Source organism: Varanus komodoensis, unplaced genomic scaffold (assembly GCF_004798865.1).
Source record: "Varanus komodoensis strain SLA01 unplaced genomic scaffold, ASM479886v1 scaffold2, whole genome shotgun sequence".
Taxonomy (NCBI): Eukaryota; Metazoa; Chordata; class Lepidosauria; order Squamata; family Varanidae; genus Varanus; species Varanus komodoensis.
In genome coordinates, this window is record NW_025335568.1 from 61215542 (window position 1) to 61238346 (window position 22805).

A 22805-nucleotide genomic window follows, 5' to 3' on the forward strand; every position below is an offset into this window, starting at 1 on the left:
TACTTCCATCATCTTCGGCAGGGAGAATGCTAGGTAGCTAGGTGGGTAATACACCAGCAAAATCCCCATGTCAGGTACAAACCTGGCCTTGTCTGGACCAGAATTCTGATGAAGGAGTGCTTCCTAGCTCTCTGAGCAATGCTAGTGTTGAACCAAATACGCAGGTGGGCACAACTGGGAGAGGGAACCACCCCACCCCACACTTCTACCCAGGTTTCAGTGATCCAAACCAGGTCAGCCCCCTCATCAAAATCATGAGAAAGGTTTTATTCTGGACCCACCTGGCATTTAACAACAGCACCCATACGCCAAAAGACAGTCCGACATGCCTGCCAGGGACCGTTTGGCAGGGGAAGGGCAAGAAGATGGGACAGGTATGAGATAGCTGTCCTCTCTTCTACAACACAGATATGTCCCTCCCCATCACCACCCTTATAGTTGCACCCCCCAGCCTCCCTTCCATACCTAGGCAAAGCTAAAACTCCATTGGCTGTGATAAAACAACTACACAAACTTCCCTATTATGTAACTCCTTTGAGGGACTGCTCCTTAAGTTCACAGAAATTTCTGTCAAAAGAAAGAATCAAAAGTTTAGGTTGGAAACGGAACACTGTCCTCTCATTTAAAAAAAGTCACACGCCTTTGATGATGGAGGGATTGAATGACTCAGCTTTACTTGCATTTATGCAATTCCATCACACCCTTTAATTTCTGCTACAGAGGCCTGACTTGGTTTTCACTGATGCCCTTGAACAACTGAACAGTCAACTGAAGGTAATGTCCTTTATTTGCATACACACAGACTGCACTGTAGTAATTCATTCTATACTCGTAGTGACCAGTGGTGTAGCTGTATCACTTTCTAAAAAGATCATCTTACAGTGAAATACACACCTTTGCAGTGAATACAAACACCTTCTAGTGGAGGAAAAATGCTAGTATAGCAATTCTTGGAGTTTTATGGCACAGTCCAACTGCAGTCCTTTGAAGCTAGAGGCCTAACACCCTGTGCCCCACACTTCATCTACAGTGTGTTTTTGGCCATCTAGATAAAGCAAGGTGAAGAGGCAGGGAAGGAAGCTGGAAAACTGATAGGCATTCTAAGTCCTTGCCCCCTTCCCTATTACCTTCCATGTCATATTGGCCACCTCTGAGGCCCAGGAGCAAACTCGGTGGGGAGCAGTTAATTTGACTTATTTCAGGGCTGGCTCCAGCAGGGCAGTGAGATGCTCAGCCTTTGGAGACAGCAAGGTCTTGTGATCGTGGAGCCAGAATGCTCAGGAATTCTATGGCCTCTCAGAGGATGTAAGGACGGCACAGGCTTGTACAAATATATTATTTGTGAAAGCACTAGCTGATTAAAAAGAAATGTGCTTGTTCAGATATTTTCATTTTTCTGATTGTATACTGGCTGTACATTTTAGAGAAATTTTAATATTTAGTAGCAAGAAGCCTATTGAGTGGCTTAAGGTAGCAATACCTCTTCTGGATAATTTCATGTAGCTATTTTACAACTGTTTATTCTATATATAGGAAGTGTCCCAGGATTGTGGGGGTGATCATAGAGAAAGAAAAGAACCTGAACTCTTCTTTTCATACAAAAATATAAAATTAGCACAATTGTGTTACATTTGGTAGTTACGCAGAAAGGAAGCTGAAATTCAGAAAAAGGTGGCCAACTTTGACTGCGTCAGCATCAGACTTTCTGTGAACAGTGCAAAACTCGAACAGAGGTATCTTGAGGGGAAAAAAATCAAAGGATATCACATAGGTTTTTCAAATGTAAGACTACATTTTCCTCAATCAATGAGAATAACTTTTCACTGCTGAAGAGCAAGGTAACTTTGTATCAATCCTTGGACTCTAGATAAAATTATTTCATTGGAACTGCTGCAGTCTTCAGGTCCATATGGCGGGTTGATAGTCAGCACCCCTGCAATACACAGCACTGCTTGTGAGTCTCCTTCCTCTATTACAGGGATATGGTTTTTCTCCAGCCAGTTCTTCAAATTGTTCTTTTTTTCCTCCAGCTCTTCCTGACTATAAGTTTGGCCTTCTCCAGGCATGAAGAGCTGTGCAAGCTTCTCTTTCATCTCCTCTTCTGTTTCAGTCACTATTTCTACATCCTGCACAGCATGGCCCAAGACACCTGTGATGAACACTTTTCCGTTCTCAGCAGGATTTGCCAGAAGAATGCTGTCAAGATTAGGGATTCATACAAAGTTTATTAAGTCAGAAGAACAACAAACCATGTGCAAAATGTTGAATATCCAATGTGTACTCAACCTTCACATACAAGCACACAAGCCTCAACACCAATCCTAAAAACATGTCCATGAAGAACCAAGCACCCAGAGAAAAACTGTACACTGCAAGACTGCAGTGAAATCACAGGCTGAACTCACATTATCCCAACAGAACTGTAAGGAATCAACATATTAGCCCTAATCATCCTCACCAGAAACATTTCAGTCTTACTGCCTGAAGCTACACAGCACAGGATCTGTAAAAAGCCAAGCAGTAATAGGACAGATCACCCACATGCAGTGTCATAAAAAACATTTCCTCCTAAATCAAAATGGGTTGGAGTGGTAGGAGAGGAACTGTCAAACCCCCTTTTTTTAGAACAACAGAAGTTGTACTCTGAATACTACAAGCCTTCCACACTTTTTTTCCTTAGTAATACTGAACTGGAGTTATATTATTAGCACATCAAGGAGTGCTAATAATTAATTAGCTGCTAAAGTTTCCCTTCTCTAAACTCATTCTGCAAAAATGCTCTACACACAAAACTCTGTAGGTGTTTCTAAGTGAAATAGCTTATACTTGATTGTTCCTGTTCACTTTTAGTAATGGAAAAATGTACGTCAAGCTGACATTTCACGCTCTCTCTACATGTTCCACTGTCCTATTCATAAAAAAATATCACTGAAACCTAAAATGGTCAGCAATCCAAATAAAGTTTAATTTCTACACACTGATGTAATCTGGTGTCAGGCTTTAAAACTGCTGTTTTCCCCATACCAATGATAGATTAACTGAATGACATTTTAAAATAGGAAAATGCATTATTTTAATCTATTTTACAGATGTTTTAAGATTGTCCCCCACCCCACCAGAAATGGTGTTTTTCTTGCATATTCTTGTTATGCCCAATGATTTTGAAAAGGGATCAATTTATTGCTCTTACTTACTTGGCAGACACTGGGTCAACTGTTAAAACCCATCCTTTATACTGGTGCTTTTCAGCTGCTAGAACATTCACTTCTTTATTTACATAAGCCAGCCATTCTAAAGGTGTTTTCCTCTGCCACTCAGTCATATTTCCAACTTGCTGAAGCTAATGAGAAAACAAGAATTGCATATTGAGCTGTCTTGTGCTAATGGGGGAATCTGTGAGAGATGTTTTTAACAGCATTGTAATGCCCGATTCACACAATGCCTACCCCAAACCACCATCCTGAGGCCTTTTCTGCCATTACATCCTAGATTTCTTCAGACCAGTTATGACTTTTAAAAAATTGTTGCATTTTCCTGAAATATATATTTCAGCATATGCTATATCTGCAGTTACTGTTCTGGAGAGAGCAGTAACTTTGGAGGGCTGCTGGGCTTGTGGGGGCAGTAGTGCTGCAAGACGGGCCTCAATGAAACTGTAGCCACCCTGAGAAGGTGATGCACCTGAGCAGCCTTCAGTTGCTCTCCTGACTCCCTTGCTGCCTCACAGTTTCTCTCTCACACCCCCAGTGAACTGCAGAACAAGTGCAATGCTGCTTCCCTCCCCAAACAACTAGCTGAAAATGTGGCCTAGCAAGACTGGGACTGCGGAGAACTAAAACCTGGATCTCCCTTCACTGTGGTGCTTATGGTGTAACCCTGGGCCAGTCACTGACTCTCAGCCCAAGTTCCTGTGAGGGAAAAACAGAGAGTAAGAAAACCATATAAACTGCCTTGGGTCCCTCACAAGAGGGAAAATGGAAAGATTTAAATATAGTGAACTAATAACAATACTCAGAAGTAGTCAATATGCTGGTGATGCAATGTACATAATACTCTGAAAACAAAATGACTACCAATAACTTCTTCCAATTAACATTTTATACAATTCATTTTTGAGTAGAAGAAAATCAATATATAAAAACATGTTTTAAAAATGTACAGATTTAAACTAGAGATTTTAAAATACAAAATGTTTCGATATAAAACAGCTTAAGTAACAAATGGGAGTATGCTACATCCCCTGTTAAAAGCTGATCAGGATCAGGAACAAGGCCAATAAGGGAATAGGCATGACAAATCTGGCAGCAGATACAGGAGTTCCGACAGGGTGCATGCAAGCACCTTCAATGCCACCTGTCAAAAGGTTCCTCAATGGAGTGTCTGTGGCAAATATATTTTTCCCATGTATGTTGATGGACTTGTATGAAATGCAAACTCATTTCTAGTAATTATACATAGGCATCAGCAAAAGCAGACTGAATAAGGCACAGGACTGCATGACAAGTCTTAACAAAACACACTGTAATCAGACATAACTTTCCACCATAAAGCAGTATTACTTAAATGGAAAGCTCTCTGAGAGCATTTTGTGAAAACAAAAGGCTCCAACTTAGCCAATGCTATATGTCTTCAGCTGCCCTTAAAAAGACAATTCTTTAAGCCCAGCAGAATGAGGTTCATTTTAAATTGCTCCTGAGATCCATACACCAATTAGGCATTCCCTTTCTAAATCCAACTGCATAATGGACTTGTCAACAGCTATAAAGGAAAAAATGTTGTAATTATAAGCAAATGAATTTATCTGCTATAATATCAATTTGAGTAAAAAAAAGTCTATGACTACTGATACACACTTAACTGGGAGTAGATCCAACTGAACTCACAGCAGAATCTTATGCATGCCTACTCAAAAGCAAGTTGAACTAGGATCACTGGAGTTTAATTGCAGGTAGGTGTGATAAATTGTGTGTCTCCAATTTACTCTGCAGCAAAGGACCTAATACTGCAACCGCCACAGGATGTTTCATAGTGTTATAAGCGCTTTTGTGCCTCCCTTCTATCAAAGATGCAGCTAGAAGAACTATTAAAAAGCTAGATGTACACTACGCATCTTGATTTTTAAACTAATGTTACAGCCTCGGGAGATGTAAAGAGCCTGACCAACATCACGGATGTACGGATCTTCTGTCAATTTACTACCTCTTTCGGACTCAAGATCGGGATGTATTATTTTTACTCCAATACTCTTTTTTGCAAAGCGTCCACTGTTCGTTAATCGTTGCACTTGCATTTGTAAGAGATATACCTTCCAATACAGCAACTAGTTTAAAATCCGGAACACAACACTTCCATGCTTTGCTCTTAAATTCACGAAGAAGCCCAGCTCAGTAAAATCACACTCACCACTAAAGCTGATCTTTTACAGATTACAGCTGTTCATTTCAGTCAACAAGAGAAGGCAGAATCCCATTAAAGTTATTTTAAGAGGATAAAGTTGTACTTCAGACATCCACCTAAAGCAGCTGCTAGCCGGACCATAGCGGTATTAAGCGAAAGCACAGGACACGCGGCTCAAAGCCGAGCGGCCCTTCCTGGACCCAGAAGGCACGGCGCCGCTTTCCTCCTCTTCCTGTAAAGCTCAATCCTGCGCACTTCTAGACGAAGTCCAGATGCATGCTGGGAGTTGTAGGCCTCGTCTCTCGCCAAACGTGGTCGGGATTGCGCTCTCAGCCAAAGCCATATCCGAAAGGAATTGGCCAGTTTCTTCTAATACTTGCGGCTGTGTTAGTCGCTTTCAGGCCCTAAGCCTGCAAAACGCAGCAGAACCATATAACAAACCGGTCCTCAAAGCGGGAAGTTCGGAAACTTAAAAGCAGTCTTTCTACAAGTGGCAATTGCCTGGTTTATTTACAGAGCAATCGTATCCATGTGTTCTCAGAAGTGAATCGCGTTGAAATCAGTGGTGCTTACTCTCATGTAAACGGAGTAGAGATTTGCAATACAAAGGTTCTATCTTATGCGTAAGATGGATAAAACCCCTACAATTCTCCTACATGCTCCAGCAAGCATGGCTAACTTGAGTGATGCCCAGAATTGTAGGGCTTTTTTTTTCGTTTACACATGTGTAGGCTGGCTTGTTTATTTTTATTTAATAAATAGAATATACGGATTAATACGGATTAGAGTTCGTGTGATTGTATTGCAATGGGTTCATGCACGTGTTTAACCTGCAATGGAATTAACTTCATTTAGGCCCTATATTTTAACGAAAGGGGCTTTCCAGCGGCTGTTACCACCTTCTGACGAACAGTTGCTGGGCTGTATACTCCACATCCTGAAAACCTTCAGCGAGACCCAAACCATACCAGGGCAACCCTGTATAAATCTCGTAGGATTTCGGGCGATACTTTAAGTGTATTATATACTGCTGACCCATAATATTATAACACTTGCCGCCGGTCGTATATGCGCTTAAACGGCCTGCATTTCAAGTATGTAAGTTACGCCGAGTAAACGCCTTTAAAATGGAGCCTAGTTTCACTTTCCAGCCCGGCAGCCACTACTCCACGCGCCCTTCCCTTCTTTCAGCTTAACGTTCCTATGGAAACGAAACCTCTATCTTTCCCGCCTCGCGCTCCCGCAGCGCACATTCGGTAGTTATGCGCATGCGCATCAACGGCAGGTGCTATATAACGCCCTCGAACTCGCATGCGCGCCGAGTCGGTTGGTTTTTTCCGTGGGGTGAAGATGTCGCGGTATAGCCGTTACGGTGGAGGTGAGTGATGCGAGCTGAAGTGAGGCTGGAGCCGGGAAATGTGACGTCGTTACTGACTCTTATTTTTTTTTAATTTATCTGGCCCTGCTTTCTAGCAGTGCTGAGCTGAGTTTATATTCTAATTAAGGCCCGTTGAGCGGCAACGGCCGGCGCCGCCGCCATTTTGCACATGTATGGCCTGTAGATACGCTGGGATAAAATCGGCCCGGAATAAGAACGATTGGGTTGCGGCCTGGTGAGCCGCGTGCGAAAGCTGACCCAGGTGTGGCAAGCAGACCCTGATAGATGCTGGCAAGGGGTTTTTTTTCCTGTTCTTCTCCTTTCGGTACTACTGACGCTGCGCGGGTAAAATGGAGGCGGTGCCAAAGATGGCGGCGCCCAGAGTTGAGTCGCCCGCGTTTTGGGGCGGGAGGCTGGAAGGAGGTGGGGATAGAGAAAGTGGCAACGGAGGCCTGGGGCTAGTGCGCGTGTAGGCTGAGCTGCCGTGTTTTTATCGAGAATGGGGGCGGGAAGGGAAGAAAGCGTATTGCGCACGCGTGAGTTAGACTGCGAGCGGCCCTGGGCCCGAGCAGTGGGTGGGGTACGCGGGCTGAGTGCCTGAGACGCTGCTTCATTTCCTTTGCGGATTGCTTGGGTCGTGCTGTGCTCATCTAGCAAAACAAACCTGCCGTTTCTGAACAGATGGCCCAATGCATGCTTATTAAGCTGAATTGCGTTGAACATTCCCTTGTTAAGCCCACAACTATGAAAAAGAGCCTTCTCTAACCTGATGTTTATAATCTTCGGATTAAAACTCCCAAATATTTTCGTGTTATCTTGTGGCTGATGGAAGTTAATATTTCTGCTTATATAGTCCAGTGCTCAAGGGGAGTTTCATTTTCAGAACAAGCAGCCAGCTTGCTTTAACTTTTTACTTAAAGCATAGATTTATGTTCAGGAATCTAGAAAGTAAATTAGAATTTTGGTGGAAATGCCCAGCAGGTTCTTAAGGGGTTTTTCCAAGGAAACTAGTTAACAGTTTAAATTGCTTGTAATGACTATTTGATTACGAAATAAAATTGGGAATTCTTGATTAGAATAAGTTTGCAACAGTGTTGATTTGCTGCTTTCAGTATATTCCCAGAGCTCTTACAGTAGAGCTTATGTGAGGCTATGTTTCATTCAACCTAAAGCTATACAGACATACTCAACATTGCATTTTTTGCAGAAACTAAAGTATATGTTGGTAATCTGGGAACTGGTGCCGGAAAAGGAGAACTAGAAAGGGCTTTCAGCTATTACGGACCATTACGTACAGTGTGGATTGCACGGAACCCTCCAGGATTTGCATTTGTTGAGTTTGAGGATCCAAGAGATGCTGAAGATGCAGTTCGTGGTCTAGATGGGAAGTAAGTACATACGCTAGCTGTTAAGCTGGTGGACAAAGTAATTCTACTTCTGCATTTGAGTTATGAAGGGTATTAAGTGAATTATTGTTTAATTCTAGGGTGATCTGTGGCTCCAGGGTTAGAGTGGAGTTATCAACTGGCATGCCTCGTCGGTCTCGCTATGATAGGCCCCCTGCAAGAAGGCCATTTGATCCTAATGATAGGTGTTATGAATGTGGCGAGAAAGGTCATTATGCTTATGATTGTCATCGCTATAGTCGTCGGAGAAGAAGCAGGTATGTGTAGAATAAGTAGACTAACAGTTAATCATCATTCTTGTTAGCAAAGAAGGAAATAATGCACCTTTTTTAAAATAAATGTAATTATGTGGGTATATTTCAATTGTTTATATTTTGTATTTAAATGTTAATATGTTAATAATCAACCTGGTCAAAACCTTTCAGGTTTCTTCGTTTGAGTCAGTCGCCTTGATTCAGAATGTCACGAGCCTTAAGATTTCATGCTGAGGCGCCTTGCAAATCCGACAATTAAGATCCTCCTAGACCTTGAGGTGATCAGCATAAGAGGCCAGATCCCCTCGAGCCATCTACACCTAGCTTCACCTTATTCTTTAAAAGGCAGAAAATTTGAGACGGTGATCGCCGTAACAGTAAATTTGGCTTTCAATTGGGGCCCCCCTCCGGTTTAAAAAGAGGAACACCAGATTGACCACATTCCCACCTAGAAAAATCTTCTTGCGTCAATCAAGCCTCACCTGGCTCATTTGCCTGTCAGTTTGATCGTCGTTAGATTGAAGAGAACACCTAGATGCAGCGATCGGCTATAGATACTTCTAGATCGTCTAGATCTGCTAGACCTTGGGCCAAAGAGGGTCGACCTGCAAACTTGCAAGGTTTATTTTAAATACACATTATAGTGTTTTATATTATGATGTAATTCTAAAATGTTATGCAGTTTAACATCTTTTTTAGGTAGTAAAAATACTCAAGACAAATAGGCCCTGAATTTTTTCAACTGACAGAGACTAATTTTTAGTTATTTTGATATTTTGGCTTCGGCAAAGGCACACGTGATAGCTTTTGAACTTGTGGTCTAATACCAGTTATCTCTAACCTAAAACTAGGTCACGGTCTCGATCTCATTCAAGGTCCAGGGGAAGGAGATATTCCCGCTCACGCAGCCGAAGTCGTGGCAGGAGGTAAGCATCTAAATTGGTAGGGATATTTCAGTGTAAAATTCAAAGAATGGCAACACAGTAAACCAACTTTTTTTTTTTTAAAGATCCCGGTCTATCTCGGCTCGCAGATCTAGATCACTCTCTCCTCGTAGATCCAGGTCTATCTCACCACGCAGATCCCGTTCAGGTTCTTTAAAGAGATCAAGGTGAGGCTTAAAACACTTAAATAATTAGCAAAGATATCTGCTAAACACACATGACTTGGAAATGATCTTGCAGGAGTTTTATAGAAAACTAACAGCAATTTCCTCGCCTGTTAGGTGGTGTTTTAAAGCATTGTTCACAGTGCAGTACTAATGAATGTCTTATTTTGACTGCATACTTTATTGTAGTTTTGCATATATTATAGTGCAGGCACATTGATACTGATGTTCTTCCTAATAATTCCTTAAACTATAATCTGAAACAGCTGTTTTGTAAATCTGCCTAGCCTGACTAGGAGAGCATCTTGGAATTACATACTTTGTCTTATACCTAGGTCTCGATCCAGATCAAGGTCCAGATCCAGGTCCATTTCAAGACCAAGAAGCAGGTAAACTTCGAGGTATCATTCTAAACAATAAGCTGGATTTAGTTGAATTATCTATAGGATCAGTAGTTTTCTAGAGCTAAGGGACTGGGGTTCATATCTAAACTGCAAAACATTTTGTGCTTCTAATTAAAGGCACAATCCTGCAGGTTTCTCCTTTGCAGGATGGAAGCCTCCAAACTTGAGACTTCTTTGTATCCAGTTTCATGCTGAGTTGAAGTGGGTTGGAAAGGAGTGCCTAAGGCCTCCCCATCTTCCTCTTTAGTGAGGTTTTTGTTGAGCAGGCTTTCCCCCATCCTAATGATGGTGCTTGGGGAGGGGGTGAGGAAGGAGAGGCTCAGGGATAGCCTCTGATCTTCTCCCTTCCCCATCCTTTCTACCCTAGCTGCGGGGGGGGGGGGGGCTCAGATTGCTGAGTAATGTGTCTTACCTCAGACCTCATTGTCCTTAATTTAAGGCAGCATCTAGGGACTCCCTAACAGTTTTGCATTTCCTGTGGAGGAAATTGGCTTGTGTTTATGCCTGAAACACAGCCTTAAATCAGGAAGGCGATTTTGTTTTCTACTATATTTGCATTTCATTGCTAGATGGGACTTTTTGTGTCCTTTGTTAAAGTAGCATTTTATAAAAGATGGGTCATAACTGTACATTTATACTTTATCCTAATGCAAAATAATGTTTTTAACAGCCGCTCCAAATCAAGATCACCATCTCTAAAGAGAAGGTAAGATGTGCTTCTGCAGGATAATTGTACTGCATTATTATGTTTATAAATGATAAAGCAAACACTTAAGAGTAATATAAAGATGAATTGTAAAGGGTGCATTTGTTAACTGCTTATAAGGTTTCAATTTTTTAGATTCTAAAACAGTTCGCTGAGAAAAGCATATAAGAACATTTTTGTAGAGGAAGGGGTACTTGCTGAACTGTTGGCCACAGTAACTCAACTCTTTTGAGGGCTAACTAGTGGCATATGTAGTAAGCTTTAAACCCAAATCCAGAAATTTCCCTAAGAAGGGAATTTTTAATATTTTGTGAGCACATTGTTTTGGTGTTATGTTAATGGATAATAAATGTAAATGGCTCAAAGTTAAACTGAGAAGACTTGTAGTTATGACTGAAGCCTTCAGTACTTAAGCTTCAGAGGAACTCTGCTGTATTGCAGAAGAATATATAGAAATTGCACAGCAGCTCGCTGTTAACCTTGTAATAACAGAATAACTAAAGTCTTAATTACTCAGATGAGTACTTGTGTTTAAAAGCATTTTTACTTGATTTAATCTTTAGTCTTGCTTTTTCAGTTTTGATATGAGCCATTTATATCCATTCTCCATTAACTCAGGGTAAGTATGCTTCTTGAATTCCTCAGGAGAGCTTGGTAATATTCCTGTGGAAAGGGGGGTGCATGCAAACATAAGTTTGCTTTAAACAATTCAAAGTTTGTAGCCTTCATTTTACTTCCCACTAACAGTTCTTTAAAAAAAAAACAGCATTATCCAAATAGGTGTTACGGTTAAAGTTACTAATGCACTATTAGTAAATAGCATGGATCTCCTAATTAAGAACACTAATTCATTAATCCATCAGTTTTTAACACTAACTTAGCATCGGGCAATGTGTAGTGAGTTGGGTAATGCGTAGTGACCTGATTTCCCCCTTTTTCTTCCTTAGTCGTTCACCATCAGGAAGCCCTCGAAGGAGCGTGAGTCCTGAAAGAATTGATTAAAAATGCAAAGAACATGTTAGGAAGAGTTTTGTTTACGTTATTTTAAGGGATTTCTTTGGTGTTATTGACAAATGTAGATCAAAAAACCTTTTCTAGGACTAATGCAGCAAGGATCTGGATCTTTTAGTAAAAGCTGCTGTAGTAGACTAGTGCACAATTTCTTGTATGTAACAACATCCTGTGATCTGAAAAGTGGGTCTTTTTATGGGCACATGAAATAAAATGTGTATTTCTAACTTTTGCTGTAATGCTATTTACTTCAGTTAATATTTCAAGTGCATGTTTAAAGCAAATTACAAACAGCTACTTTAGTGTTGTACCCAAATGTTGGCTTAAAATAATTGTAGCTATTCCTACCCTGCCTGCATCAAGCTTAAGTGTAACTTATTTATTTGGTGCTTCAGGCAACCTAGGGTGATAAGATATGTGAAAGAGTGTTAAGGAAGCTACTTAACACTTAAAGAGAGCCTTTTTGGCTAAGGATGCAGCTTATAAATTCAATAAATATTTGTCTGTTCCATCCTATAATGGTGTATATATGCCCAAGTTTGATCTGCTAAATTCTAAAATCAAATCTGCTCACTTAGCAGATACTTTATTTTACATCACTGCAAGCAGTTTTATTACCTAAAAAAGATACCCCAAAGCATGTTCAGATGGCCTTTTTGAATGGTTTCAATCTGGAATAGCAGAATAGTGCAGGCTTTGGACTCTTTCTTCCTGTTGGTGAAAGGCGACAAGTGAACTAGGTAGACTGATGCTATGTAGTTTACATCTCACAAGGTCAAAGTCCTTGGTTCACTTACTCTTTGATCCCTGGTGAAAGTACTATGTTAGCTCATTTTAGCTTGAAGCTAAACTATAAGTAGGCCCCCAATATAAAACTCTTAAAATATTTTTACCAAATGATGGGTTTTCTCATCTTTAAAAGGCAGTACTTTAAGGGAAATAGTACATATCTTCCATGATTTCATACTGTACAAGGAATATGCCCAATCAGCTGCAATTTCCATCATTGACAATGGCTCACTTTATGCAAAGGATCCATGCTTATTCTTTTAACCAAGCTTAGCATAATGGTAAGTGTTGAGGGTTTATGGTTCAGGGGATGGAAGAGCTTTAAAAGCCAACTTCAAAAATGGTCTCTTTCAAACATGTCTCATCTGGAAATGCCAAGTCCTAGATTTAAATTAATACTGTATGAACTGGTTTCTAATCTAATTCACTGCTAAATGTAACATGCACTAAATCTAAGGTTTGACAGAAGATTAGTTTTGCTTGCTTCTACATCAGATTGAATAAATGGACTCCAATCAAAAAGGGCTGAAAGTATTTTAATACCCTTGTTAATTAATCAAACAACAGTAACTTCAGTTCTTGCTTTAAACTGTCTTGACATGGATATATTTATGATATTCAATGAATATGCTGTTTCTGATAAATAAAAAATGCTTATTTTATAATCAAACAAGTCGCTTAATCGCTTTAACAATCATTCATCAATCTTGAAATTAAGCAATTGCAAACTATAGAAGTACCTGTCCATTTTTAAAAGCTTTAGTGATGTATACTTTCATAGTTTCAATATTTCTGTACAGGAAAAGGCTTAGGATTTGTAGGGTCATAACTCAAGAAGGCAGAATCTTGAAGAGTTTCTCGTGCTTTGGAAAAGGGTCACCTCATGCCTGCTCTGATCAGTATGACTACAGTACAGCCACTGACATACTTTTTAACAAAGCTTCTTGCTGCATTAGTAGCCAAAAAGGGAGTATGTTGAATATATTAGAAACTAAGAATAGTATAACTATAAGATTAGGGTTACATAGTACACTAATTGAGAGCTGCTCTTAAAAATAAGTGAAAATACATTGAAACAAATGTATCTTCTCACTGTCAAGTACAGTGGTACTGCTCACGAATGCCTTAGTTCACAACCAAATTGGGTTGCGAACAGATTCCATAAAGTTTGCTGCAGGTCACCAACTCTGCATCAGGTGACGATCATGAACGCACCCTCCTTCCCTGCACAGGCATGCTAGCAAGCGTACTGGGGAGAGAGCTGCAATTGCGCCAGTGTTCCCTGCCCAAGTGTGCCTGCCTTCCCCCCAGCACACCCACAGTGACGCCTGCATGATCGCTTGGGGGCGGGGAGATGGCCACGATCTTTGTCACTTTGCTTCAAATTTTTGTGAGTAAAAAAAAAAAATAGTTGCAGAATGGATTAACCTCATTTACATTGACCCCCTTATGGGGAAATTTGACTTTGCACATGACCAATTTGGGTCACAACCAGAGTCCTGGAACAGATTAAGTTGGTGAGCCAAGGTGCCACTCTATATAATATTTTTCTTTGGCGTTCATGATGTTTGTCAGACAGTTGTGTCAGCTAAGAAGCCTAGTGGTATTAAGTAGTTTGTTACCTTAGCACATACAAAGTGTAGTTCTGCCCATCTTCAGAGCAGCCTCAAATTTATCTGACTGGGACATATTCTTGATGCAGCTGTGATTTGAATCTCAAATAGTTTTATTCTGGACACATGCAACCCATGTTGGATGAGAAATGGAACTTTGTTAAAGCTTCATTAGAATATCCTGCTGAATACCTAACAGAGTGGAGCTGGTACAAGCTTTGTGCTGCAGCAAAAGAGTAGGTGACCTTTGTTAATGAATGTTAAAATATGCTAATAAGATGATTCAGGGAATTGCAAAGCAAAAGTAGCACTTCAGGTTGCACCCATAAACAGTGAAGATAGTGTGTCTAGAGTACTTTGATCTCGCATGCAAGTCATACTAGAACAGCTGCATCTTCAATCAAATTGATAATCTAGGGATAGCCCTACAGAAAATGCATTACTCTGAAAATACAAGTGGCATGCTGTTGAGAGATTCTTTGTCTTGAGTGGCTTTAATCCCCCACTTTCCAGTTGTATAGAGCTTGGGAAGGGGAATTCCTGCATGGTACAGGGGCTAGGAATGTGTGACCAACTTGGGCTGGGATGTCACCTGAAGAACCAAGACATGCTCTCATTCATGTATGTATTACAAGGTTAATACCGTGGCATGTCATGCTTCACAAGTCCCAAAAATGCCCCCTTGAGCAGTTTATGTGCAAGCAATGACAGTCCCTACCTGTAAGATAAAAAGAACCCAGAGAAAAAGGAATGAGAAGAAAAATTGGTCTTCCAGTAAGACACTAATCTGGTCATTTGCAGAGTGCTATAGCTAAAATGGCACTTCATACATACAAAGAAATACCAGTAGGCTCATGGGATTATAGATTTACAGACTGTTTAAACATTAAAGATTGGGCATGCCTAGTGGCTATCAGCTGCTGATTGATGAGAGGGAAGAAAAAAGGTGGGGAGGAGGCGAAATGGAACTGAATCACTTAGAGCTCTGGAACAGCATTCCACATTGCAGAATTGTACTATAAGACTCCTTCATATATGCTATTGTAATGTCACATGAGCAGACTTAATACTTGTGCAATAGTGTTCTCCCTTTTTGCTCTGGAGGATCCCCCAATCTTCTGTATCAGGTTTGGGAGCTGGGAAGTGGGGAGTTCTGCCAAGGGTTCCTGTTTCACCATCAGTTGACTTTGAAGCAAACCAGTAGGGAAAAAACTTTAGAGGAGCCCCAAAACAGCCCAGTGGGGGCAGCATGCTTAGTGGCAACAAATTCTGTGCTGTGGAATACTCGAGCTTTCTGGTAGTTTACAGTAGTTTGACTATTTTGGAATAGATGAACCAGATACAAAAGAAAAAACCTGTACCTTTAATTTTATTGTGATATTTCGTAGGTTCAGATAACCTTATCCCCATAATATCCATATTGCAGAGGAGTCATTCAGGCTGATAATGGCTTACCTAAGTCTATGAACTGAGTATAGCAGGCAACTTGAAACAAAGAGTTTACAGTACTAGACCCAACTTAGATGTCATAACTCTTAGCAGACTAGAAAAGGGAATGGAATAAAGTTGGAAATCACCATTTCTGCTTATTAACAGACTACATGATATAGTAGGCAGCACTATTTTTTTCTTTTTAAGATGACATACAGTGATAATAGAATTTGGAATCTGCTTTGATCACAATCTTTACAGATTTCTACAGAACATCTTGCTACAGGGATTAGGATATGGAGAACTTGTAGCATGTTGTGGTGTTGTATTCCTCTCCTGGGTGCAACAAGGCATCTGGGAAATGAGGCTATAAAAAGCAGAAGAAAAGCCCTCAAAATCTGTACACTTGTCAAGAAAAAAACCAACATGTATTTGCATTTATTAGAAACCTTACAGTCTCGAGCTTGTGACGGTTTATCCTTGATGCAGGTATTTTCCAAGCATTGAAACATTGTGGGGGGAACTTTGAGCCTTACAGTTGCTTGCTCAGTTCACCTTAGATGAGATTCAAACTGTAGACTTCCAAGGTCATGTGTATATCTGCTATACTACACCAATAGTTTGACTTTTCGCACAGTTTACATAGGCTTATGGTTGGTGCATATTTGATCATTTTGGATTTTTAGCATTTAAGACAATGTGCTATGCATACAGAAAACTGCTTCTGCTTTCAAGGGATGGTGCCATTTTAGATTGTAGATAGGGGAGCTATCAATTTCAGTGCATATAAAATAACCTGACATGAAAATGCAGCATGTTGGAAGAACATCTTTGGCATAGTCAAACCCGCCTCGAGGCTGAAATTAGACCATTACAACAAGGCTGCATTATGTAATATTACACTGAGAGATTAAGCCATAATCAGGTCCCACCAGCATCCAAAATTTGCAGAGTTATTGAAGGGAAATGCAATGGCAAGGGCCTTGAGACCTATGGAAGTTGGGTCCCACAGCAGTTTTGTGCAGTTTTGTTTTATACACATATGGGGCCACACATAAAAGTCAGAAATTACCTGATTCACTGCATCTGGCCAGTTCTGTGTTTCAAGACAGAAGCCAGAATGTTTGAGGTATGCATGGTTTCCTTTGCCTTTCAGAGTGCCGTCTAAGAAATTTCCCGTGTAAAACTGTATCCCAGGCTGAGATGTATAAACCTCCATCATCCTGCCACTAGGGGGATGGTAAGCTCTATAAAAAGAAAGGTGTTAATATCTGTCCAACAGACTTAATGCTTTTGGAACTTTGCCTCTAACTGTTGAAACTACTGGCTCTTGACGGATAAAGGGTAATTGAATAATTTGGTGCAAGGAAGGGCCCTTACCAATTGAAAGGAAGCGATTAAATGACAGCCTAAGCCGCCTTTCAGGCTTTGAATTCTACCAATGTGGCTTATGAGGAATGTAACAAATCACAATATTAAACTCTTTCTTTAAAAAAAAAATACTGGGCTTTTTCCCATAGGCTGGTTAGTGGAAGATGGCACTGAGGGTAGAGAGAGTCCAGCTAGAACAGGGAATAACCCTCATTACTCCTCTTTTTCCCAGAATCTTTCACAAAAAGCTGTTGCTAGTAGGTGGGTTGGAGAAGTGCTACTGAAGCAGGCTCTGAGGTCTGCCTCCCTTTCTCCTCTTGTTTCTTAATCTACAAGGTTTATTCAAAAATAAGTTCCACTGTGGTCAGGGAGCCTTACTTTCAGGTAAGTGGGTATAGGAATAGCTACCTAGAAGCTTCAAGGCTTTACGTGGAAAGATAAATCCAATAGACCAGAAAAGAGAGCCCAAATTAAGTTCTAGTCACATGTAATGATTAATGGCCCTAGGTAGGGGACTAGGAAGACCTAGGTTAAAGTCCTCATGTAGCTCAGTTTGGGTCATTTACTGACTCAGTCCACATGGTGGTTGCAATGATAGAATGGAGAGGAAGATCTTGTCTGCTGCCTTGGGCTCCTTGGAGGAAAATCCATAAATGTGAGAGATGCATATGGAAAGCTAGTTTTGGGTTAGAATGTTGAACTTGGGCTCAGGAGATCCAGGTTCTAACTGTCTCTTGGCAATGTAACTTAGTGACCAAGCCAGTCATTGACTCAGCCTGACCTACCTCACAGGGTTGTTGTGAGGGTAAAATGGCAATAATAAATGTAATAATAAAATAGAAAGTCATCTCTTTAAACATTCAAACATCCTATAGTCCAGGATAAGCATCAGCTCAAAGCAGCTTTGCTGAATCAAGGCACTTAAGCATTATAGTATCCAAGATCAACTAGGGACATAATTCTCTTGGAATCTGTGACAATCTAAACATAAGTTACTACAAAAAATACATTAACATTTCTCCTGAATTTCTCAGAGAAGGTGAGGGATAATATAAACTAGACAGAACTCCTCTATATTGTCCATTTCTACCATCAATTCAGTCTTACCCAACTTCCTGTTCTCTGGATATTTTGAACTTTAATTCTCAACATCCAAGCCAGCATAAGCCAATACTCAATGTCTGGGACATGTAGTCCAAAACATCTGAAAGGTATCAAGTTCGGAAAATTGCTTCCTTGGCAAGAAATTTCAGCTTGCACAAGGCAATAAAATTCAGGTTTGCATTATATCTTGTTGGCATTCTGATTTGGGGGGGGGGCAAATTTAGTCCCATGAATAATGGTTTGAGCCCCACTTTCATGTGTCAAACCTCCTTGAAAAGGTGCTCCTAGAAGTTGGATGTCCTACAGAGGAGAATCCAATGCACTGCAACAAGGCACCATAGGAGGTAAAGTTTCCATGCACATTTCAAGAATGTGCTTACTGGAGGGATATACAAAGGTGTCTCACTTCTCACTGCAAATTTCTTAACTAGCAGAAGCATTGCCTATGAAGCAAGGTAGGGAAACTGTGCAAAGTAACAGCATCAAGCTAGCAATGTGGCCTCATAAGACATAATGGGAGAGGAGGGTATTTTATTTATTTATTTAAAATATTTATATGCCGTCCTAATTTGCAAAAAGCCTCAGGACGGCTTACAACAAAATATAACATAAATAAAATCCCCAGCCCACACTGGCTGCAATTAAAAACAGACAAAAACAATATTAAAACTTATTAAAATATCGCTGGAATAAAAAGGTCTTAACTTGGCACTAAAAAACAAACAACGATGGCGCCAGGCAGACCTCTCTGGGGAGCGCATTGTATAGATGGGGTGCCACCGCAGAGAAGGCCCTCCTCCGGGTACTATGCCTCCTAATATCTTTTGTGGAGGGTTCCTGGAGGAGAGCTTCTACTGCCGATCTCAAGGGGCACGGGAGGGCAAATAGGGAAGAAGGTGTTCCTTCAGGTATCCAGGTCCCAAGCCATTAAGGGATGTATAGGTAATAACCAGCACCTTGAATTGAACCCGGACTTCGATGGGTAGCCAGTGAAGCTGGTAGAGGACTGGGGTTATGTGAGAATAATGCCCAGTCCCCGTCAGCAACCTGGCTGCTCTGTTTTGCACCATCTGAAGTATCCGGACTGTCTTCAGGGGCAGCCCCACGTAGAGTGCATTACAGAAATCCAACCGGGAAGTAACCAATGCATGTGTCACTGTCGCTAGGCAGTCTTCCTCCAGGTAGGGGCACAGCTGATAAATTAGCCGAAGCTGAAGGAAAGCGCTCCTCGCCACCGCAGTCACTTGAGCTTGCAAGGACAGCTCTGGGTCAAGGAGCACTCCCAAACTGCCGACCTTGTCCTTTAGAGGGAGTGCAACCCCATCCAGGACAAGGCCCAGGCCACCTACCCAGGAGCTCAATCCACTCACCAACAAGACTTCCGTCTTGTCTGGATTAAGTTTCAGTTTATTGGCCCTCATCCAGCCCATTACCTCAGCCAGGAACCGGTTCAGTACAGCCACTGCCTCACCAGGCACTGTAACATGTAAACTCCACTGTAGCTGAAGCACAGCAGATTCCCCATCTCATACTAAAATTAATGCTATGGATCTCCCAAGAAAGGTTTATACAACCAATTCTCCCTACCTGCTTTTCTGTAAAAGGGCAGTTATTCTAGTAGCCTTTGAAAACTGTAGCTGATGTGTTAGAACCAGGTTAACTGTCTTCTATTTTTGTCTGCCTTTATGTGCATTTAAATTTGTAAATCACTATGAAATATTTTTCAATAAATTAGAAGAGAAGGAAGTGCATGAGACAATATGTTACAGTGGCCTTGTTACTGCTGCTATATGTAAGAAAGCCAAATGAGTACCTTGCACAGAAGCCGGGTTCCTTCGTTTGTGTCAGACAAAAGTTGTGGTCGAATCCATTGAGTTGAAATTTCTGCAAGTGTTGTCCAAGCTTCACTGGCTTTCTCAGATCAAAGGCTGTATCCTGCACTGAAGAGATTTCTCCTGATGGGAAGACAAAACCAAACAAAAATATAGAAAGAGTCACAAAGAAAACTACAGATAGTGCAGGTTCCCATTATGACACTTTTCAAATGGAGGTGGATGAAAGCAAGATAGACACCTGGAAAGAGTTAATTCCACAAAAGAGACCAACATCAATCCATTCCCACATTCAGTGTGTACTATTCATCAGCAGCAAGTCTCAAATACATTTTCCCATCTTTCTTAGCTTGATGTTAATAAAATTATCCTCCAAATACTCTATCAGAGACAACTGTGCAGGCCTTTCTGAGCATTAAAACCCAGACTTAGCCAACTGAGAAGCAATGAGGGGAAAAGGAACTTTGAAAAGGAAAATACTGGTTACTACTTGGTTGGCCAAGCATCTAATACATTATTAGTTCCTCAAAACTTTGTTCTGCTGCATAACATTTTTTATATACTTGAATATAAAGTTACAACAGCAGAGGGACAAGGCAGGTAGCTCAATGACTGAAAGCATTAATTTCTTAGGATTATATCTGCATTTAGTCAGAGTAAGACCTGTTCAAATCAGTGGGACGTAAGTTAATTAAGCCAAATCTATTTTAGTGGGTCTCCTTTTAAGTATGACTAAATCTTTAAGGTGGTTGCTACAAGACTGTTGTTTTAGCTACAATTTATTTAGTTTCAAATGATTATGTGTTTGACACAAAAATGTAGACCTGAATAGGCTGGGATGTGAGCAAGAGAAGGTCCCTAGGGTAAGCCCAGTTTTATAGAGTTGATCACTTTAGCTCACTAAACCACATTACTAGATTTAAAATAATTAATCTTCAGTCAACAAACCTGTGGGGATCTGAGTTTCATCCACGGGCAAATAAGCATCTGCTTTTATAGTGAATTCATGGTCATAGATATTGGGTGACCCCTGAAATAAGGAAACAGAAAACTTGGTAATACTAGACGTATTGCAATGGCATTTTGTACTGTCTTTGTTATAAACAAAAAACTGTAAGTATCTCTGTGTTTAAAAAAGAAATTTTTATACCAGGAGAAAACAAGATTCCAGCTGTCATCCAGACATCCACTCATCTATACGCAACATAAATTCTAAAGGTGCGACCTACACATCTGCTTTTTTCCAGGGTCCAAGATTCTTCTGAAACAAGCTAAATGCTTTTCACCCAAAGAGTCAAATATACCCAGACCAGTTTTTCTTGTGCTTCCCTCCATTTTTAGCCTACAAATCTCATCATTCCTGATCTTTTGGTTGTGGTGGCTGGGGATGCTAGGAATTGTAATCCAGAATGTTTGAAAGGCATATAGGTTGACAAAGGCTTCCCCAGGCTTTGGAAACAGAATGATCCAGATAGGAACTCTCATTCTGTGAAGGAATTGTATGGCTCTGTCATATAACTGCATCCCCTCCCTCCACTGCCAGTATGTTCCATTCAACAGCTGTATGAATGCAGCCTGTGTGCATCCTTATGTAGAACTCTTCCACATGAGGGGAAACTGACTAGACATTCTGCAATCACAGAGGAAGTCTTGGCACATAAAGGGCACTTTCTGACAGCTAAGTAATCTCCTCATGTGTTCTCTGTGTGAAGAGCTTTGTGTGAACCCCCTTTGAGACAACCTTTCCTCTAGGGTTGCCAGTGGAATCTGGGAATTTCCTGACCTATACACTATGTGGCCCTGTCCTTGAAGCCCAGTTCTTTCAATTTGCATTTTAACCATCTGCGAAGCTTCCACTCCTGCAGAATTCAGTGGCCTGGCTAAGAATGAGCTTCATTGGAAGCATCTGCACAGCCTTCCAGTGCAACTCAAAGCCTGCAAAAGTATTTTAAGATGCTGCAAAATCTAAATGACATGGGTTTGTACAATTCAAGGCCCACCTTCTTTGCTCCCAACCTTTCAAGTTCAGCAGATTAAGTCCTTGATCCATGTTACCTACAGATTGAAGATCAACCAGAGGAGCAGTCAAAATGAGAATCACAACATAGATGGCGCCTTAGCATTCCATACAAGGAAGAAAGAAAAGAAAATTCAATTTTGTCACCATTTCTCACTAACAACAATGTTGCTTCAAGGACTCTCTTACCTGACCTGCAAGATTGAAGTATGAATGATTGGTCAGATTGACTGGTGTGGTCTTACTGCTTTGGGCTCGGTAATTTATCATTAGTTCTCCATCCTTTAGAGTGTATGTCACCCACACTTTCAGTTCACCAGGGTATCCCTCTTCAAGATCAGGACTTGCTCGAAAAAAGCGTACACCATCTGGCAGTACTTCAGGGGCCCATATAGCCTGCAATACAATCCATTAAGATGCATTTCAAAATATCCTTATTGGTTAGATTGAAGATGAAGAATCTTTGAGATAGAATGCAGCACAGATGGGGATTCGGTAGGGGCAGTCTGGGTGAAACTTAGGGGCTTTGACAGGGAAAGAGACCTGACAGTGGGGGTATGTTATCACCCTCCAGGTCAACTTGAGACCCTGGATGATGTCCTGACAGGCCAGATTCTAAGGATATCTCGGGGGAGAGACACAGTAATTATGGGAGATTTCAATCTCCCGGATATTAGTTGGGAGATTCATTTGGCGGTGACAGCCAGGTCACGTCGCTTCCTAGAAGCTATAGAGGGAGGGTTTTTCACACAGAGGGTCCGAGAGGTGACAAGGGGGGGAAACATACTTGACTTGGCCTTGACCAATAGGGAGGAGCTGATAGATGAAGTACAGATTAGGGGAGCTCTGGATGCGAGTGATCACTCCATCCTTTGCTTTGAGATCAGGAGACTGTGGACGTGCAGCAGGTCGAGCACTAGAAGCTGGGACTTCAAGAGGGCCAACTTTGGCCAACTGAAGGCCAGACTGGGGAAAGTCTCCTGG

General features: G+C 41.1%; 3 protein-coding genes across 8 annotated transcripts in view; 1 reads left to right on the forward strand and 2 right to left on the reverse strand.

Annotated features, from left to right (window-relative positions):
• Nucleotides 1-651: 651 nt before the first annotated feature.
• Nucleotides 652-5600, reverse strand: GEMIN6 (gem nuclear organelle associated protein 6). 2 transcript variants are annotated; one of them, XM_044429578.1, is made up of 3 exons: nucleotides 5404-5600; nucleotides 3195-3340; nucleotides 652-2196 (listed from the first exon to the last, which is right to left on the reverse strand). In XM_044429578.1, the coding sequence occupies exons 2-3, from the start codon at nucleotides 3320-3322 to the stop codon at nucleotides 1821-1823; spliced, it is 504 nt and encodes a 167-aa protein (XP_044285513.1). In that variant the 5' UTR covers nucleotides 3323-3340; nucleotides 5404-5600; the 3' UTR covers nucleotides 652-1820. The 2 variants fall into 2 exon arrangements, with proteins under 2 accessions (XP_044285513.1, XP_044285514.1); XM_044429579.1 differs by having other exon boundaries at nucleotides 5514-5577.
• A 1102-nt stretch (nucleotides 5601-6702) lies between these two features.
• SRSF7 (serine and arginine rich splicing factor 7) lies at nucleotides 6703-13123 on the forward strand. Of its 4 annotated transcripts, none has more exons than XR_006414577.1 (9): nucleotides 6703-6775; nucleotides 7983-8163; nucleotides 8262-8438; nucleotides 9287-9361; nucleotides 9445-9546; nucleotides 9879-9944; nucleotides 10618-10653; nucleotides 11231-11272; nucleotides 11601-11678. XR_006414577.1 is itself a non-coding variant. In XM_044428789.1 (9 exons), exons 1-9 carry the CDS (start codon nucleotides 6709-6711, stop codon nucleotides 11653-11655), a joined length of 789 nt encoding a protein of 262 aa, XP_044284724.1. In that variant the 5' UTR covers nucleotides 6703-6708; the 3' UTR covers nucleotides 11656-13123. The 4 variants fall into 4 exon arrangements, 3 of the variants coding, with proteins under 3 accessions (XP_044284724.1, XP_044284726.1, XP_044284725.1); XM_044428789.1 differs by having other exon boundaries at nucleotides 9879-9932; nucleotides 11601-13123; XM_044428791.1 differs by lacking the exon at nucleotides 11231-11272 and having other exon boundaries at nucleotides 11601-13123.
• Nucleotides 13124-15418: 2295 nt separating this feature from the next.
• Nucleotides 15419-22805, reverse strand: part of GALM (galactose mutarotase) — a 14183-nt gene continuing 6796 nt past the window's right edge. Inside the window, exons 3-7 of one of the 2 annotated variants that reach the window (XM_044428788.1) lie at nucleotides 22011-22217; nucleotides 20753-20834; nucleotides 19786-19927; nucleotides 16570-16744; nucleotides 15419-15864 (exon numbers count right to left, since the gene is read on the reverse strand). In XM_044428788.1, coding sequence (XP_044284723.1) covers nucleotides 15787-15864; nucleotides 16570-16744; nucleotides 19786-19927; nucleotides 20753-20834; nucleotides 22011-22217 — 684 coding nt within the window. In that variant the 3' untranslated portion in view covers nucleotides 15419-15786. Of the gene's footprint in view, nucleotides 16745-19785; nucleotides 19928-20752; nucleotides 20835-22010; nucleotides 22218-22805 lie in introns of both variants that reach the window. The other variant, XM_044428787.1, reaches the window with a different exon arrangement.

What these genes read in the sequence shown, in the direction of transcription:
- GEMIN6 (XM_044429578.1), bottom strand. Translation starts at nt 3,322, where the DNA reads ATGACTGAGTGGCAGAGGAAAACACCTTTAGAATGGCTGGCTTATGTA. An exon ending in GTTGACCCAGTGTCTGCCAA is followed by an intron (nt 2,197 to 3,194) that starts GTAAGTAAGAGC and finishes TAATCTTGACAG; the next exon opens with CATTCTTCTGGCAAATCCTG.
- SRSF7 (XM_044428789.1), top strand. Translation starts at nt 6,709, where the DNA reads ATGCGCGCCGAGTCGGTTGGTTTTTTCCGTGGGGTGAAGATGTCGCGG. An exon ending in GTTCGTGGTCTAGATGGGAA is followed by an intron (nt 8,164 to 8,261) that starts GTAAGTACATAC and finishes GTTTAATTCTAG; the next exon opens with GGTGATCTGTGGCTCCAGGG. An exon ending in GGTTCTTTAAAGAGATCAAG is followed by an intron (nt 9,547 to 9,878) that starts GTGAGGCTTAAA and finishes TCTTATACCTAG; the next exon opens with GTCTCGATCCAGATCAAGGT.